The following is a 16,106-nucleotide window of genomic DNA, read 5'->3' as shown; positions in this document are numbered from 1 at the left end:
AGGCCAGTCATGACAAGGCCTCCATGCAAGCACCTGGCCAAATGCACAAGTGTGTGTGTGTGTGTGTGTGTGTGTGTGTGTGTGTGTGTGTGTGTGTGTGTGTGTGTGTGTGTGTGAATGAGAGAGAGACACCTAATACCTACACACACACACACACACACACACACACACACACACACACACACACACACACACACACACACACACACACACACACACACACACACACAGTCAGAAATACAGATGCATTCATGGATATCTTCGCTGTTCGCACATACACACTCACTTCTCTTTCCCTTGGTACAAGAGAGCGCGAGCTCAGGTAGCTGTCAGGCGCTCCCCCACCGGGAACAGTGGGCAAGTCAAAAACAGCCTCCTCGCCTGTCACTCCGCACACACACAAACAGACACTCACACACACACACACACACACACACACACACACACACACACACACACACACACACACACACACACACACACACACACACACACACACACACACACACACACACACACGCATTCATATAATGTGCTCCAGTGTGAGGAGAGAGACTGAATGAGATGCTTTGGGCAGATGCTGGGCCAGTTGCTGCACACAGAGATTTCATGTGTGTGTGTGTGTGTGTGTGTGTGTGTGTGTGTGTGTGTGTGTGTGTGTGTGTGTGTGTGTGTGTGTGTGCGTCTATCAGACTGTCTGTCTGCCTCGCCGGTACCCCAAAAGCCACCTGTCAGTGAGTCCAAGCGGACATGCTGCCGTTCGTTTAGTCCTAGCCTGGGAGCCAGTGATAAGAAATACTTAAGTGTGGGTCCGTGTGTGTGTGTGTGTGTGAGTGTGTGACATGTTTATCCTCTGCAGTGACACTGGCTGCTTGCCTTTCCAACCAAAGACTCATTTTTCCGAGTGGACTTGGATTTGTCTGTGCTTGTCTACTGATTTCCAATCAGGTTGGCTACCTGTGGGACCTTGCCATTTCTTTTAATGCCCCTGCCCCCGCCCCCTGTCCCCCCAGTGCTGAGGCAAGGACGTCATGCCAGCTGGCTGCCCAACAGCCCTCTAAGTGGGCACCGAGCCACAGCAGCTGTAGCTGCCACAGTACGGGTCAATTACTCTCTAAGTTGATATTGTGTACACACACCACAACCACATGCACGTACTCCCTGCTTGCTTTGCACATTCAGCAGCCTCTGACAAAGTTCACACTTTGCTGTTTCACACTTGATCAAAGCTGAGGAGTCAGTGGGAGGTTTAGGATCAAAGTCTCAAGAATTGTTGTTGCTCATCTTGTGAAGGCTCCAAGTGTTTGGCTAACCTCGGTTTGTCTTCGTGTTGCCGTCCTTCCACGTTTTCTCGGACGGTGGATCATTGATGTTTCAAAGACTGCAGATTCTTCAGAGGATGAAAACTGAACTGTATGCAACGCTGTGTGCATCGGGCGGCTGCCTGTAGATCGATTTTAAAGTTGTTGCTGACTTTTTTGAAAATTTTAGCATGGAGGCTTTTCTAAAAGCCTGCAAAAGCCTCAGCACGCCCAATAACACACTGTGCCTGCTCTGCATGGTTGGACAGATTCTCCCTGAATGAATTGAGAGCATCTGTTTGCTTTACGCCAGGATCACATTTAATCCCTGATGCTTTTGTGTTGCTGAACTGTGCAGAATTCTCCACAAAGACCCCAATGGCTGACACATATTGAGATGAATCTGTTCAGGCTTGGCTGTCTGGTGTTAAAACATTAACTTCCTTTGCAGTAACTTATGAAAACTTACCTCAGAAGAACTGAGAGAAAACCAACTTTATTAGAGGACGTGCATGTATGATCGGTTCAGGTAGGATAAATATAAAAGCAGCAGCACATTGAACTATGCATTGGCAAGGTTTGTGGTCAGACTGCTTCTTGACCTGAAACTGTGTCAAGAAGCAACAATCAGATGAGATGTTCTTACATCAGTCCTAACACGTTCTCCTTTTTGTCTCTGTCTCCGGCAGGCTGTCGTGGGATGCTGTGTGGCTTCGGTGCCGTATGTGAGCGTGACCCGACGGACCCGGCCAAGGCTGAGTGTGTTTGCAAGAGAGTGGACTGCCCATCCTTGGTGGCGCCTGTTTGCGGCTCTGATTCCTCCACCTACTCCAATGAATGCGAGCTGGAGAAAGCCCAGTGCAACACACAGCGACGCATCAAGGTGCTGCGCAAGGGACCCTGCTGTAAGTACCACCACCCGCCTTCGAACCACCTCTAACCCCTCACGGAGAAACTGGCAGAAAATGTTCATTTTAGCAAATCGCCCGCTCTCACATTGAGTCTGAAAATGGTCCTCTTTTAAACAAATGGAGAATGATCTGAGATAATTCCATAGGCTTTTACTGCAGAGTAACTCATTTTCGAAAATCCCCTGATATTTGTGGAGTGATCTGCCTTTTTCTGTCTCAGCTTGTTTCAAGACTTACGACACAAGCTGTAATTACTTGTAGGAATGGGAATAAAAGTAAGTCAACTTGACGTTTGACATTTAGATACTTAGTATGCACATACAGTAGTTACAAAGAACACATTGTGGGTTACATATTTGGAGACAATATTTGGACAGTCCACGTATTTATTAGATCTAAACATCTAAATAAGAGTGACTGTGATCTTCTTTAGCAGAATTTGTTATGTTTTTCCAGTGTTACCATTATCATATACAAGAATTGGACATTTTACCTCATATTTTGATCCAAACTATGATGATCAAAAAGGCCATGGAATCTACAACATTTCAGAAAGAAGTCTGATCTGAAACTGACACTTCCACTAAACCACTACGAGAGTTGAATGTGAAAGCTGTGAGGTATATGTAGATTAACAGCATAAAGCAGGCCCATTCATCTTGCACCAGCTTGCAGGGCGGATACAGCTCTTTTAAAGTTTTTCTATGACCCACAAGAGGCTGCCTGCAAATCAGACTGGAGTGTGTGATATGATGGATAAAACTAAGATGCATATCTCTGAGCTACTTTGAGACATCTGAACCGTAGACATATAAAGATTATATGCAAGTAAGAGTGAGCATCTTAAGTCATAGACGATCTATGTGGGTAACCTTGGCGACAGGATAGCAAGAATGAGGATAAGCCCGGTTGTATGTTAGCGACAGCATGTGCTGTGATTGACTGCACCATGATTACACCTCTCTGCACCTGACATTCTGTCAGTCAAGCCTCACGTTGAACTCTGGGCTAGTGGGCAACAGAGAAACCCTGAAACTAAGCTTACAACCAGCTTCCAAATGTCTCTCGTAGCGAAAAAAAAAAAAGAAGTCAAGTTGATTGTGAAATTCGCCAATTCCAGACCAACTGGCAGGTATTTATTTACTTCGCTTGCCACAAAAACTAATGAATGGATATGTGTATTGTGTAACAAATGCATATCTATTAACATTATACTGTAAGAGCTATTTGTAGCCATTAATAAACAAGTATTCTGTGTGGCCCACGAGCCCCCAGTGTTTTTTGTTTTTTTTCATATATGGCTCCCTTTTCATTGAAGTTGAATGGCCTTGGCTTAAAGCATTGCAGTGTGGTTGGAGGTTTTTCATTTAAACAATAGAAGCAGGATGAGGGATGTTTTGATGTTTGGGACAGAAGACTAGCATGGCCACTTCACCCGACAATCACAAAGCCGCAAGTCTCTGAGTGACACTACATTTCTTGTTATTGTCAAGTAAATGGATTTTTATTACACCATGTCCTAATACAACCGGCTTTGCCTTCCTATCTTTATCCCACAATAATAAAACATGTCCCCATTGTGTCCAATCTATTGTCTTTCCAATATGGCTGTGCTCCCAGTGCTTAAGCGCCACCTGCACCCTCACCAAAAAAAAAAAAAACTGTGCCACTTACTGCTCCCACTGGTCTTCATCCAGTGTATTTTATCCCTCCGCCCTTGGTGGGTGCCTGTACTCCTGCGTTACCTCTCATTGCTTCTCTTTAGCAAAAACCATCACAATCCAAGGCTCTGAGGTGCAGATTGCTGCCAAAGCCGCAACATTGCAGCAGCCTCAATAATAACTATAGCGTTTTGTCAGCGCTGTGCCTCCCTGCCAGTGCGGGCCCCACTGCTAATTCCAGGGGTCTGATTACAGTGCAGGCTTGAACCTGGCACTAATAACAAGCTTGGTGACTGCCATGACTGGCAGAGAGGAAGTAAAGAGATAGAAAGGACAGACAGAAGATAGGAGGAACACAGGGTACAGCAGAGATGGGAGAGAAGAAGCATCTGGAGAGGGAGAGAGGGAATCATATTAAAAGAGAATGAGCTATATGACGAATTTCGACAAAGAGTGGGGTGCAAGGGGAAGTGAGTGAGTAATGGAGTGAACAGATTACAGGAGAAGATGAAATCCAGAGAGAGAAAGTGGTGGTATGAGTGCTTTAATGATGTTTTTTGGAGGGCTAAGGCTACCACAAGCACCATTATTACCACCGGCACCAACAGCAGGCAGTCATAAGGAAAAAAACTAAAGTAAATACTAATAATAATGATGATGACCCTAATGATAGGATTGCTGATAATAACTACATGCTCACCAGATCAGACTTCCTCTCTTATCCCGTCACATCTGCAACAAGCACACATTTGTTCTTTTCATCCCACCGATTGCCTTTATTTTAAAAAGCCCAAAAATGTATGCTAATGGTGAGGTAATTTCAATGTCAACATTTTCATAATATGAATGAACCTGACTCCTTTTTGGAGAGCACACAGCTTCTTGGAATGAAATTTGGAGACAGGTGTGTCATCGGATGGCTCCCACTGCCTTGTGTTAGAACATTATAACAGAACTGGGATTGAAACATTTGTGGAACAAAGGTGAAAACACAGTAAAGCTCGTTAAGTAACCTGCTGCATTTATTATTATTTTACCTCTGTTTAGTCCTGACCGAACAAAATGCTCTCACAAACTTTATAATAATGTAGTGACTGCAATCAATGTTCAAACCAAAAACTAATGATTTAAGGACAAGGACCAGTTCAATTTATTCGTAGCAAGTTAGCTTTTCGCCAAAACAAAAAATTACATCCTGTAAACAGATAATTAAAGTCACATCAGGATCACAACACATGTTGCTTTACAGCAGGGTTATTCAAACTGTGGCCCGTGGGCCTGGATACAGCCTGTTTGGATTTTTTTCTGGCCAGCAAGAAGATGCCTGTCTAGATATTGTTTCACTGTTTTTTTTTTTTTACCTTTAACTGATAATATGTACCTGCTATAAGCTCCTTATGTCTTTTTTTATTATTATTATTATTGTGCTAGGAGCATAAGCAGGCTCTAACTGTTTTACTATGTTAATCTTGTATTTTGCTGTCTGAAATTCATACCATAAAAGGGATTTGTGATTAGTTTATTTCATGTACTAATATATCTATTAACATTTGTATTTATTAATTGACCAAATATTCTGTGTGGCCCTTGAGCCCCGAGTGATCTTCCTATCCTGCCCTCCTGCTATTCAGTTTGAATAGCCCTGTTTTATAATTTCCATATTAAAGTTACATTAGTACAGTGTTTTCCCTTACATTCTTCAACATATGGGACTGTTACCCATGAACCAAAAATCTCTGCTCAGTGTCTGGCTGGAGAAATGTACTGTAGCATTTATTTAAGTAGGAACTCGCAAAACAAGTAACAAACTCACATTCTTGCGCTAATCTTCTGACAAGTAGATCCACCCAGACCTCTCACACTTAACCCTGACTGTTGAACTGGGTGCCAGGTGTTGATGCAAGTGACCTCAAAGTATAAACTTTGGATCATCGGTGCTTTTACAAGTTGAAATCAAGAAAATAATTGTTTTCTGTAAGTGTCAAATTAACATTTTTGAAAAGCGGAAAACTTCCCTTACTTTTAATTCTGTCATATTTTTCTTAGCTGTGCTTTTGTCTTCCTATTTTTGTTGCATTTTATGTTTTGTAGTTGATTCAGTACAAGTAGTCACAGTCAAGTGTGTACCAATTCAATTCAATTCAATTCAACTTTATTTATATCGCGCCAAATTACAACATAGGTTATTTCATGGCACTTAACACATTAAAGTCCTTACAGCAAGACTTTACAATATTAAAAAGAGAAACCCAACAATTCAACAATTCCCACATAAGGTAGGAGGGAAAAAAACAACAACTCCTCTTTAAGGGAGAAAAACCTCCAACAGAGGGAAGAAAAAACTCCCTCTTAACTGGAAGAAACCTCCGACAGAACCAGGCTCAGAGGTGGGCGGAGCCATCTGCCTCGACCGGTTGGAGTGAGAGGAGAGCAGAGAGAGAAAAGGACAGCATAGAGATAGAAGAGAAGAACTGTTGGTGGAGACGACAGGCGCAGGGCAGAGACATGCAGCTCCAGGACGGGACATCTGCAAAAGAAAGAAGAGAAACTACACAAGCGAAGGAACTGAATGGAGATAACAGACAATAAGAAGAAACTATGGGAGAGAAAAAGATGGTGAGGTATGAGTCAGTTAAAGAGTAGGAGGAAAGAAAAAAAACTCAGTGTGTAACGAGGTCCCCCAGCAGCCTCGGCCTATAACAGCATCACTAAGGGTTGTTTCAGGTCTACCCGAGCCAGCCCTAACTATAGGCTTTATCAAAAAGGAACGCTTTGAGTCTAATCTTAACCACTTATCTAGCTGTCGTCTGGTTGGTTTAGAACCTTTTGATTTTTAGCCTCGTTGAAAGCTCCCACACACGTCTATAGGCGGTATTCGGGAGGGCAGCCAACCAGACAATCAAAGGAAGTATTTTAATAGTGGGGTGAAAGGTTCGGACAAGTTGTAGCTCACATTTAACATTCATCAACATTCCCATTTATGCATTTATGTATGGCTGAAGTCACTCAGCAGGCACAGGTGTGGAGGATAGAACATAGAGTATGCGTTTCTGACAGCACGTGTGTGTGGAAGAGAGCGGGGGTGTTAGGAGGTCAGCTGGAAGCCAATTGACAGGTTCTCATTCTCTTTCTGCCTCCAATAAATCCAGCCAGTACAGAAGGTCTGGACAGGTCACTCTGGCTGAGATTATAGAGCTGTCAGGGCTGATGGAGGAAGAGGGAAGCAAAGACAGGAAGGAGGACGAGCGGGAGCCACGGCGCAGAAGGAGAGAGAGAGAGAGAGAGAGAGAGAGAGCTGCAGGAGTGAGAGCACTTTTAACTTTAAGAATAGTGTAGGCGGTTGGATTGGTGCTTTTGTGCGAAGCCTCGTTTGACTCATTCGATTTGAATGGTGGGTTTGCATTGGGGTAAGTGAATTGGCGACCGTTCTGAGGAGCCGTCATGTCCAATTCAAATCAACTCCGGAGTCTTATCTGGCACTCAGGAGTACCGTCACAAAAGAAGTTTTTCTCTCACAGATTATCCCCTTTTTAAGAGGGGCTGCAGTTGTATGGAGCATTTTGTTGGCAATAAGTACAACTGTGAGGCTCGGGGTGTGTTTACTCAAATAGGAGGGAGCATCAACCAGCAGGTCTCTGACATGTTGAGATGGTCACAACTCAACATTTCCCAATGTGGGCTGTTTTGGTGCCGACTTAGAGCGAGACTATGTCAACTTTAAAAACGGAAGTAACACATTCATCCTCCTCCAAATTAAAAGTGGAACAATAAATGGCACCCTTGCTCACTGTGACTGTGGCTCAGATGGTGCAGCAGGTTGCCAACTAATCAGGTTGGCAGTTCAAAACCTGGGTCCTGTCAAAGTGTCCTTGGGCAAGACACTGTCACTGGCTGATCTACTTCCTTGAGTACATTAAGATATAGTACTCTTATTTGTGTAGGGCTTGAATTTCGACAAGGTATCGCACACTGCCGTTCTGCGCTTACCAGAAATAGCCGTATCATTTGAATGCATTACCTGCCAAAAAAAAATCTGCCGGCTTTAATTATTTTGCCCAGAAAAGAACGTCTTCTCTGCCCTCTGTTTAATACACACAATAAACATACTAATGATTCTATCCAACAGCAATATGGTGGTACTCTTTGAAAAATAAACACTTTTGTTTGGTGTTCAGCAACAGATGCAGCTTCCTCAGACGTCTCAATTTGAAAATTCTTTACATCAGTGGTCCCTCCCTTTGCGCTACCTTAGCCAAGATGGCGACTGCTGAGTGTTGAAACCGTCCATCGTTTCATACACTAGACCATTTTGAGTGCATCATCCGGGTAGTTTTAGTGCTCTGCATGCTTCCATAGTTGTCAGTGAACACACTTATGCACTCACAATAGTGAGTGCTAGTTGTAAATACGCCATGTGGAATACAACAATTACACTTCAGGTTTCTCAAAATGGCAGTGTGTCACCATTGGTGTGTGAATGTGTGTGTGAGTGGTTGACCAATTATAAAGCGCTTTGAGACCACTAAAGAGATAAAGTGCTATTTAAGTGCAGAGCATTTACTATTTACCATTCCTTACATTACTGAGTGAATTTGATGACTCCATGGCTTTGCTCCAGTTTTTCTTTACCACTCTTTAATCTTGGAATTGTATAGTTTCATACAACCCTGTTCTTATTTTCAGAGTTTTGGCCTTCGTTCCTATGACTAATTATATCATTTTTCTCATCAAGTAAATTATTGAACTCTTGGAATGCACAATTTTGCTTGAATTCATTTTAATGAAGTAGGAAGTCACAGGCAGTCACATGATCATACATCTTTTTAACGAACCTTTGCGGTTAGCCAAACTTGTTTGGAAGACAAAGAAAGATTGACGGTAAAATGACAACACAGAGTGTTGTCTCAGTTTACAGACTGACTTCGAGGCGCTATTTGGCCCTTCTGTTCTGGAGGGATTTTTGACTCATATTTTCGGTATGCGTGCTGTTTTTACACCAAGTAAAGTGGCTTATTTATAACCAAGCCTTTGACAGATCCCCGTAGATCCCCACTCTTCTGACTGCACACAGTTTCAAGTTCGATCGGTCTGGCTCAATATTAGAAAAATCCTCCTTAAACCACCATCGTTTAGCACCTCACTCATAACACCGAACCGTCTATTATGGCATTTAAGTTCCAAGGTAATAGTGTAAAGCTCCCTTCTGAGGGCTGGAGAAAACGACCCACACGTTGTTGAGGCGTGGGCCCTTAATTTGCCCCAGTGTTTCGCTCTAATATTCACATAACCTTCCCGGTAATGGTTCAGACCGGCTCCAGCCCGGCTTCTTCATTATCTTCCCTTTGTTCTAGATGGTTGATTTGGGATCAGTGGGGTTACATTTCCGGCGGTCAAGCAGGCACGCGGTATGCCCATAATGGCCTCAGATATCATTGAAATTAAAAGGAAGGCACATTTAAATTGTCCCAGCAGGAGAGCATGATAACAATAAGTGGGGGAAGAGAAAAAAAAGCAACCAGTTAAGAAAAGAAAGACTTTCAGAGAGAGAGAGAGAGAGAGAGAGAGAGAGAGAGAGAGAGAGAGAGAGAGAAAGAGAAACAGCCAGCAGAAGCACTTTCTGCTTCAGAGAGACAAGAGGTTTATGCAGCTGTGTGTGTGTGTGTGTCTGTGTGTGGGGAGCACACGCTACAATCGGCTGGGGAACGTGCACCATGTTGGCTCTCCTAATATTGAACTTGGAGCAGAGTGGTAAATACACTCCCTCTCCCAGAGAGACAAGTGCTGCAGAACTCATCTTGTGTAGCCACTCTAGTGGAACGTGGAGTTTTTCGTTCTTCTTTTACTTTTTTTTTTTTTTTTTTCTCCTCTTTTTCTTCTGCAAGGAGTGCAACAAGTAAAGTGGAGTGTGTGTGTGTTAGTGCATGTGGGTGAGGTGTGGGTGAGGTGAGGTGAGGTGAGGTGAGTGGGGTTCAAGAGAGTGATCAATAGAGATTGATTTTGTGTACGTGTGCGGTGCACTCGTGTGTTGTCTCGACTCGGCTATCAGCGCGGCCCCCGTACCTTCTCCTCAGCCGGTCTCCTCTCTCCTCTCCCTGAGCTGCAGAGAGGGTTTTATCTCTCCGGCCCCGACACACTTCTGTGTCCTCGCATTGAAAGCGGAAAGGCATAAAGTACTCCGCACCTGCTGCTCTGTCTACTCTCACATACTGCAGGCAGTCAGACCAAACACTCAAAGGATGTCTCCTTCCACATAAAGTACGTGGTGCTACTTCATACTGTATAATATAGAGCGCAATTTTCAGAGCCGGGCTGTGACATTTTAGGTGCAATCATTTTCTGTGTTTATTAGATGAATGGTGTAAATCTGTCTCACACACAGCTGTAATTCTCATTTTGCAAATAAGCTCTTGCAGCCATAGAGCCGCACAAATTGCATTTTCTATCAACTTAATGAGGAAACGTTCTCTGGATTTGGATTTATTCCTCCAGTATCAACTTCAGGTAACTAAATGACATAGTATGTATAAACATTTTTATGATTATGTTTTTTTAAACCCAAAACGCAAAGATTTTCTGTAGAATATTAAAGTGCAAAATGGGATGCATTGACTTTTTTGGGTACATATCCAAAAAACATGATTTGCTTTCCTTCACCTTAGCCATGTTTAGTTTTCTAAACTTAACAACATTCAGGATACAAGACACCCGCCTATTAGTTAACAGTTCTGCTTTCCTCCTCCATGTATTCACCAGAGTCCTTATTTTGATTCTGTTTGACTTTCAGATATACAAAGTTTAAAGACCCCCTCCAGTGAAAGTCAAGTTTATAACCCCGCTAACATGTCCACGTTGCCAGGAGGAGGACTTTAATGATACTGTATTCTGTATTTTCAATGTGCACTGTGTTTTTTTGCACAATATACTGTGCTGGATATGTTATGTGTATCCAGTATAATAAGTAAGTAAGTAAGTTTGTTTAATGAACCACCTTTTACAGAACAAAGTCACAGTGCATCATAAAAACAAAAACAAAAATGTAATGTTAAAAATATTAAAACAAAAACAACAGACCGACGCAATAAAAGCACTGGACAACATGAAGAGAGACAAAGGACAATTTATGACTTCAGCTGCTTTTTGAAGGTGACGACAAAGACAGCTGAAAATAAGTCCAGAGGAAGAAGAGCCACAGAGTCGCAGCCACCACTTCAAAGGCACGATCAGTTTTGGTCTTTAAACGAGTGTGAGCGGCAGGAAGTGAGCGCTGGTCAAGGATGGAGGAGGTTTAGTGATGCCCTCCTGACCATGGAGGACTCTACAGGCCAAAACAAGAGGGGGGGGGGGGGGGGGGGGGGGGGGGGGGGGGGGGGGGGGGGGGGGGGGGGGGGGGGGGGGGGGGGGGGGGGGGGGGGGGGGGGGGGGGGGGGGGGGGGGGGGGGGGGGGGGGGGGGGGGGGGGGGGGGGGGGGGGGGGGGGGGGGGGGGGGGGGGGGGGGGGGGGGGGGGGGGGGGGGCAAACAGATCCTGAACCTGAAGGGCAACCGATGGAGGGAGGATTAAATAGGTGTGATGTGAGTCATCCTGCCGGACCCGGTCAAGAGCTTCGCAGTAGTTTTAGTGAACAAGTAATTATAAGAAACTCTGATGAAACGCGAACACGTTTGCGTTAGACGATGAGCGCTCACTGACTTGTTTGATGAGCACTAAAATGATGTGAATCATTCATCGTTGCAGCATCTCTAACAGTGTAACACCTATGGGAGATGTGTGAAACAGCACTCTCTAAAACCATCATCCAAACACTAATTGAGGGAGTTTCTATTGGAAAAATAAAAGGATAAACCATTTTGATAAAGCACGTTTTACTATTTTTTTTTCTCCGTAAAACTCTTTTACAAATACTGTTTTTGGGGTCATACAAGAGAACTGAACATTTTTAAATAACTTGTTCACGTGTTTTTATCAAAGTCGTTGCTTCTCTTTGCTCCTGAACTCTTGAGAGAGAGAGAGCTTTTAAAAAAAAAAAAATGTTATCCTTAGCTTGTTCCTCCAGCTGTACATTTAGTCTTTTTGTCTTTTGTCTGGTGCTGGTCTGGGCCAGTTGTTAAGGTGTCTGAGCCGGGGCCGGGTAAAGCCCCAGATTTATCCCCTCGTAGGACCCAAAGCTGGAAGCGAGGGGGAGGTTTCAGGAAAATCCTCTGCAAGCAAGAAAAAATATTCTCGAGGAGAGCTGGAGAGTCAGGAGATGAAAGGCAACCTGCTTTATTCCTCCTTTACCCCCAAATAACCTCTTCTTTTGCTTTTCTATTTTTTGTATTTTTTTTTTTTGCTCAGGCTCTGACAATCATTTTGTTACCCCGGTGACATGCCCGGTTGCCCTCGGTGACAATGGACCGGTGGTACTAGCTGTAGATGGTGGAGATGACTTTTGGTTTTGCCAGAGCAGATAACAGTGTTCAGCACAGTCTAACTGACAAGAAGTCATCGCTACCCCCACATCTTTTCTACATTTCTCATTTTCACATCCAGTTTTTTCTTCTTCTATTTCGCCTGCATTCCTTTTCCTTCCTGTTTCTATTCTTTTTTTTTTTTTTGTCTTTCCCCTTTACACTTATCCAATTTCCTCCTTATCTCTTCCTTACTTTCTTCCTCACTCCCTCCTCTCTGTTTTCTTCTGTTGATTTTTCCTTTTCCTCTTCTTCCTTTTCATCCCTTATATTTTGCTTCCCTCTTCCTCCTTCTTCCATTTCAGTCCATCCTTGTTTCCTCGCCGTCATTCACTTGCTGTTAGCTGGTCCAAAATGACTAAGTCACACGGCCCTTCGTCCTTCTCTCCCCTTTACTTTCACTCTTCTCCTCTCAGTCCCGTCTTCTCTTCCATTTGCCGCTCGGAGACTTTAAGACAAAATCTCTCGGTTTCTTGCTGCTACTCTCATCAATAGCAACACACACGCACACACACACACACACACACACACACAGACACACACACACAAATGCAGAGAGTAATCAAATTTCTCCGGGGTGATCGCTGAACACAGTTATTCACACAAACGTGTGCACACTGGCAGACACACACACAGGGCGAGAGGTCATTGTAAATAACTCGCCATTTCGTGCTTTCATTTCCCTGGGGCATTGACTCTTGCTTGGTATTCATAACCATAGCATGCAGAACCTGACCGACTGACTGTGTGTGAGTGTGTGTACTGACAGTGTATTCATCCCCGTGTGCATGCACACACACAAAGGCACAACTCGTGAAATATACTCACACTGCAGGCATTTTGCAGGCAGATAGATTGAAAAATATACATTCTTGTTATCGCACTCGCGCACACTCACACACTCACTCACTCACTCAGTCACACACACACACACACACACACACACACACACACACACACACACACACACACACACACACACACACACACACACATAAAGAGATGATAATGGGCTTTGCTGGAATCCTCTATCCATCTTTACTTGCTGTTCCACTCGTCTCGGCAACTACTGATACTTGTAAGACAAATCCTGTGTTCTTCTTCATCTCTCTCTCTCTCTCTCTCTCTCTCTCTTTCTCTCTCTCTCTCTCTCTCTCTCTCTCTCTCTCTCTCTCTCTTTCTCCCAGTGTTCACCTCTGAAATCTGCAGGCAAAACACCAATGAACATACACACACATTTGCATCCACACACACCTGCTTAATCCTAGACAAGGGGTTGTGTTTTGTGAGTTTTTAATATATTTATGCATTTGGCTTTTGTTGAATAATACATTGTTGTTTGTTATTTTCACAGTGTATACTTAGAAAGAGATGGAAAGGAGTGAAAATAATAAAAGCAGAGCCGTGTTAGAAATATGAGGATAACTACCAGCTCAGCAGACAATAGTGGATGATTTTATTTTATTTTGTGTGGAACGAGAATGTGACAACTATTTCTAAAGAACATTTGTTTGTCTCTTCAATGAATTGATTTCCGTGGCTCCAAGTGTGTAAATGTATATATATATATATATATATATACACTACAGACATATATATATATAAAAGTTCATCATCATCATCATCATCATTTAACAGTGATTTAATTTAATCCATGCTGACTATACTGATCATTTTGTTTTGAAATCTGTACAGTAGAAGATGATCGGAAGTATCTGTACTAATTTTTAAAATCCAGTTCAACGTTTTGAAACCTGCCAAAGCAACTAGACGAGACGGTGTAACATCTCCATAGCAACAGCTCTCTGTACTCCATGCTTTTTCACAGTTGAATATAATTTTTAACATCTGAAAACATGAATGAGGATAGTGATAGTGAGGTACTTGCTATAGTTGCAGTTTTAGTTGTGATGAAAACATATAAAAACAAGAGAGTCGATAAGTTGGAGCCACCCGCGGGTGCTTCAGTGGATCACCGAGGAGACAGGAGGTCTCAGGAGGCACGTTTGTTTGTTGTTGCTGTTTGAGTAACTTTTATGGCTTCTGTCACACGGACATGACTTCTCCTCAGAGACACTGACGAGGTGATCGTCTCTTTCTTCCATTCAAAACTCTGCCATTCTGACCAGCTGACAGTTTGTAACTGATGTGATCAGCTGATTTTTCTACAAGCTGATGGGTGTGCCTTACGTTCTAAAAGTGTCCACCGGCGACATGCTGAGTCATAGGTGACACCGTTCTGAAACAAAAATGGGCTTAAGAGTTGCAAACTTTTCTAAAACCTTACATAGTACTATATATCTACAGCATATTCTTTACACTATTGTCATCACCTTTACTGAAGGTTCTTTCGTCACCACTCAATCACCCCTGCCTTGCTACTTATTTAAGGTCGGTCCATCGTCTGTATTCCCTCCCCAGAGTACAGCTGTGCTCACATTGTGGCAGGAGAAGGCAAATAAAACGCTCCTTGCTTTCAGTGGGAGGTGGATTATAAATCTCATATCCCATCCCATTATAAATCCACTTCCTGATGTAAAATAAGCAAACCGATATTAAACCTTAAGAATTTTACCTTTTTTTTTTTTTTTTTTTTTTTCCTGAACCAGGTGTTGAGATTTTCACGTGTGTTTGGGACTCAGCTGGTATTGTCTTTTCTCAAAGCCATGATGAAGTAATGCAGTGGTCATTGATCAAGGTCACTATACAACATGCAGCCCTGCTGGTGCTCCTGTTGGCCACCTAATGAGACTCTGTTTACACCTGGGCTGGAATGAAAATGTGTTCAACAGAGTGAGAGGAGAGAAATCCAAACAGTCTCTGGTCCTCTGGACCAAAAATACAGAGCAATTTTGCATCTATTTCTGCAATCTATTTCAATGTTCAGTTTCTTAATGTCTATTGCTTTTCGAAAAACATCAGTGAAAACCCCAAAAGTGGTGTTCATGCCATGTGCACAATGCTTTCCACTAACAATGCCTCAAGACAATCTGTTGCATTGGATTAAAAAAATTGCATCCATGATGACCCTTAAGTGAATCAATTTACTGCCTACTGTAGAGTAAACTATAAACTGTCTCCTGCAGTGGTGAATAGGGGAGTGATTTCATGACATATGAAAAGGAGAAAAAAAGCTTCGTTCCTAGTTTTGCTCTTAATGACGCTTGCTTTAAAGGTGTAATTTATAAGAATTAAATTCCATTCCTTTGTACTTTAGGGGGCCGTAGTGAGTCACTGTAGCGTCCAGGCAATCTGCCCTGAATTCGGTGTTAAACTGAAATCTGTGATCCACCAGAATATGTGACCGGCACTGCTGGTTAGGTTGATTCGGGTGCTGATGTTGTACAATTAGGTGTCTTTATGAGCCATTGTTGCAAAGCTACCGTGAGAATTAACAGTTGTTTATTCCCTAGAAATGTAGTGAGTTTAGCATCAAACTTAATTCCTTCTCTCGCCACGAGTTGTCTCCATGGGTGGATGTTAACTCTGTAAGCTTCTGTTTTGCCAAACGTTCCCACCATTGCAGTGTTCACTGTTCTCGTCATATTTACTATGAGGTTATTAAAAAGTTAAAATAAACTACCTCTTCCTCACCAGTGACTCACTGTACCATCTTGTGGTGCAAAGTTGTATTACACGTCAGGCCGGGCCACGCCAGCTGGTAAGCATGCTAGCTTCAATCTCTTCAACACAATACTTAGACAAAACACCAAAACTGCTAGATGCCTTAGACTCTGTGGATAGGTTTAGTACATTTTTGAACATTTTAAAACATATTACAGTTTTC

The 16,106-nt window shown here is 43.1% G+C and overlaps 1 protein-coding gene across 9 annotated transcripts in view; it reads left to right on the top strand.

Annotated features, from left to right (window-relative positions):
* The window catches only part of agrn (agrin), a 283,677-nt gene that overhangs the window by 160,904 nt on the left and 106,667 nt on the right, over positions 1-16,106 (top strand). For all 9 annotated transcript variants that reach the window (XM_069693990.1, XM_069693991.1, XM_069693988.1 and 6 more), the window contains one exon: positions 1,991-2,206. In XM_069693990.1, coding sequence (XP_069550091.1) covers positions 1,991-2,206 — 216 coding nt within the window. The remainder of the gene's footprint in view (positions 1-1,990; positions 2,207-16,106) is intronic.

This window comes from Brachyistius frenatus, unplaced genomic scaffold, assembly GCF_029030835.1.
Source record: "Brachyistius frenatus isolate BFR_SWC_R1_liver_20210118 unplaced genomic scaffold, ASM2903083v1 Contig_16, whole genome shotgun sequence".
Taxonomy (NCBI): domain Eukaryota; kingdom Metazoa; phylum Chordata; class Actinopteri; family Embiotocidae; genus Brachyistius; species Brachyistius frenatus.
The sequence above is the reverse complement of the archived record's forward strand: the minus strand, read 5'-3'. Positions and strand labels throughout refer to the sequence as shown.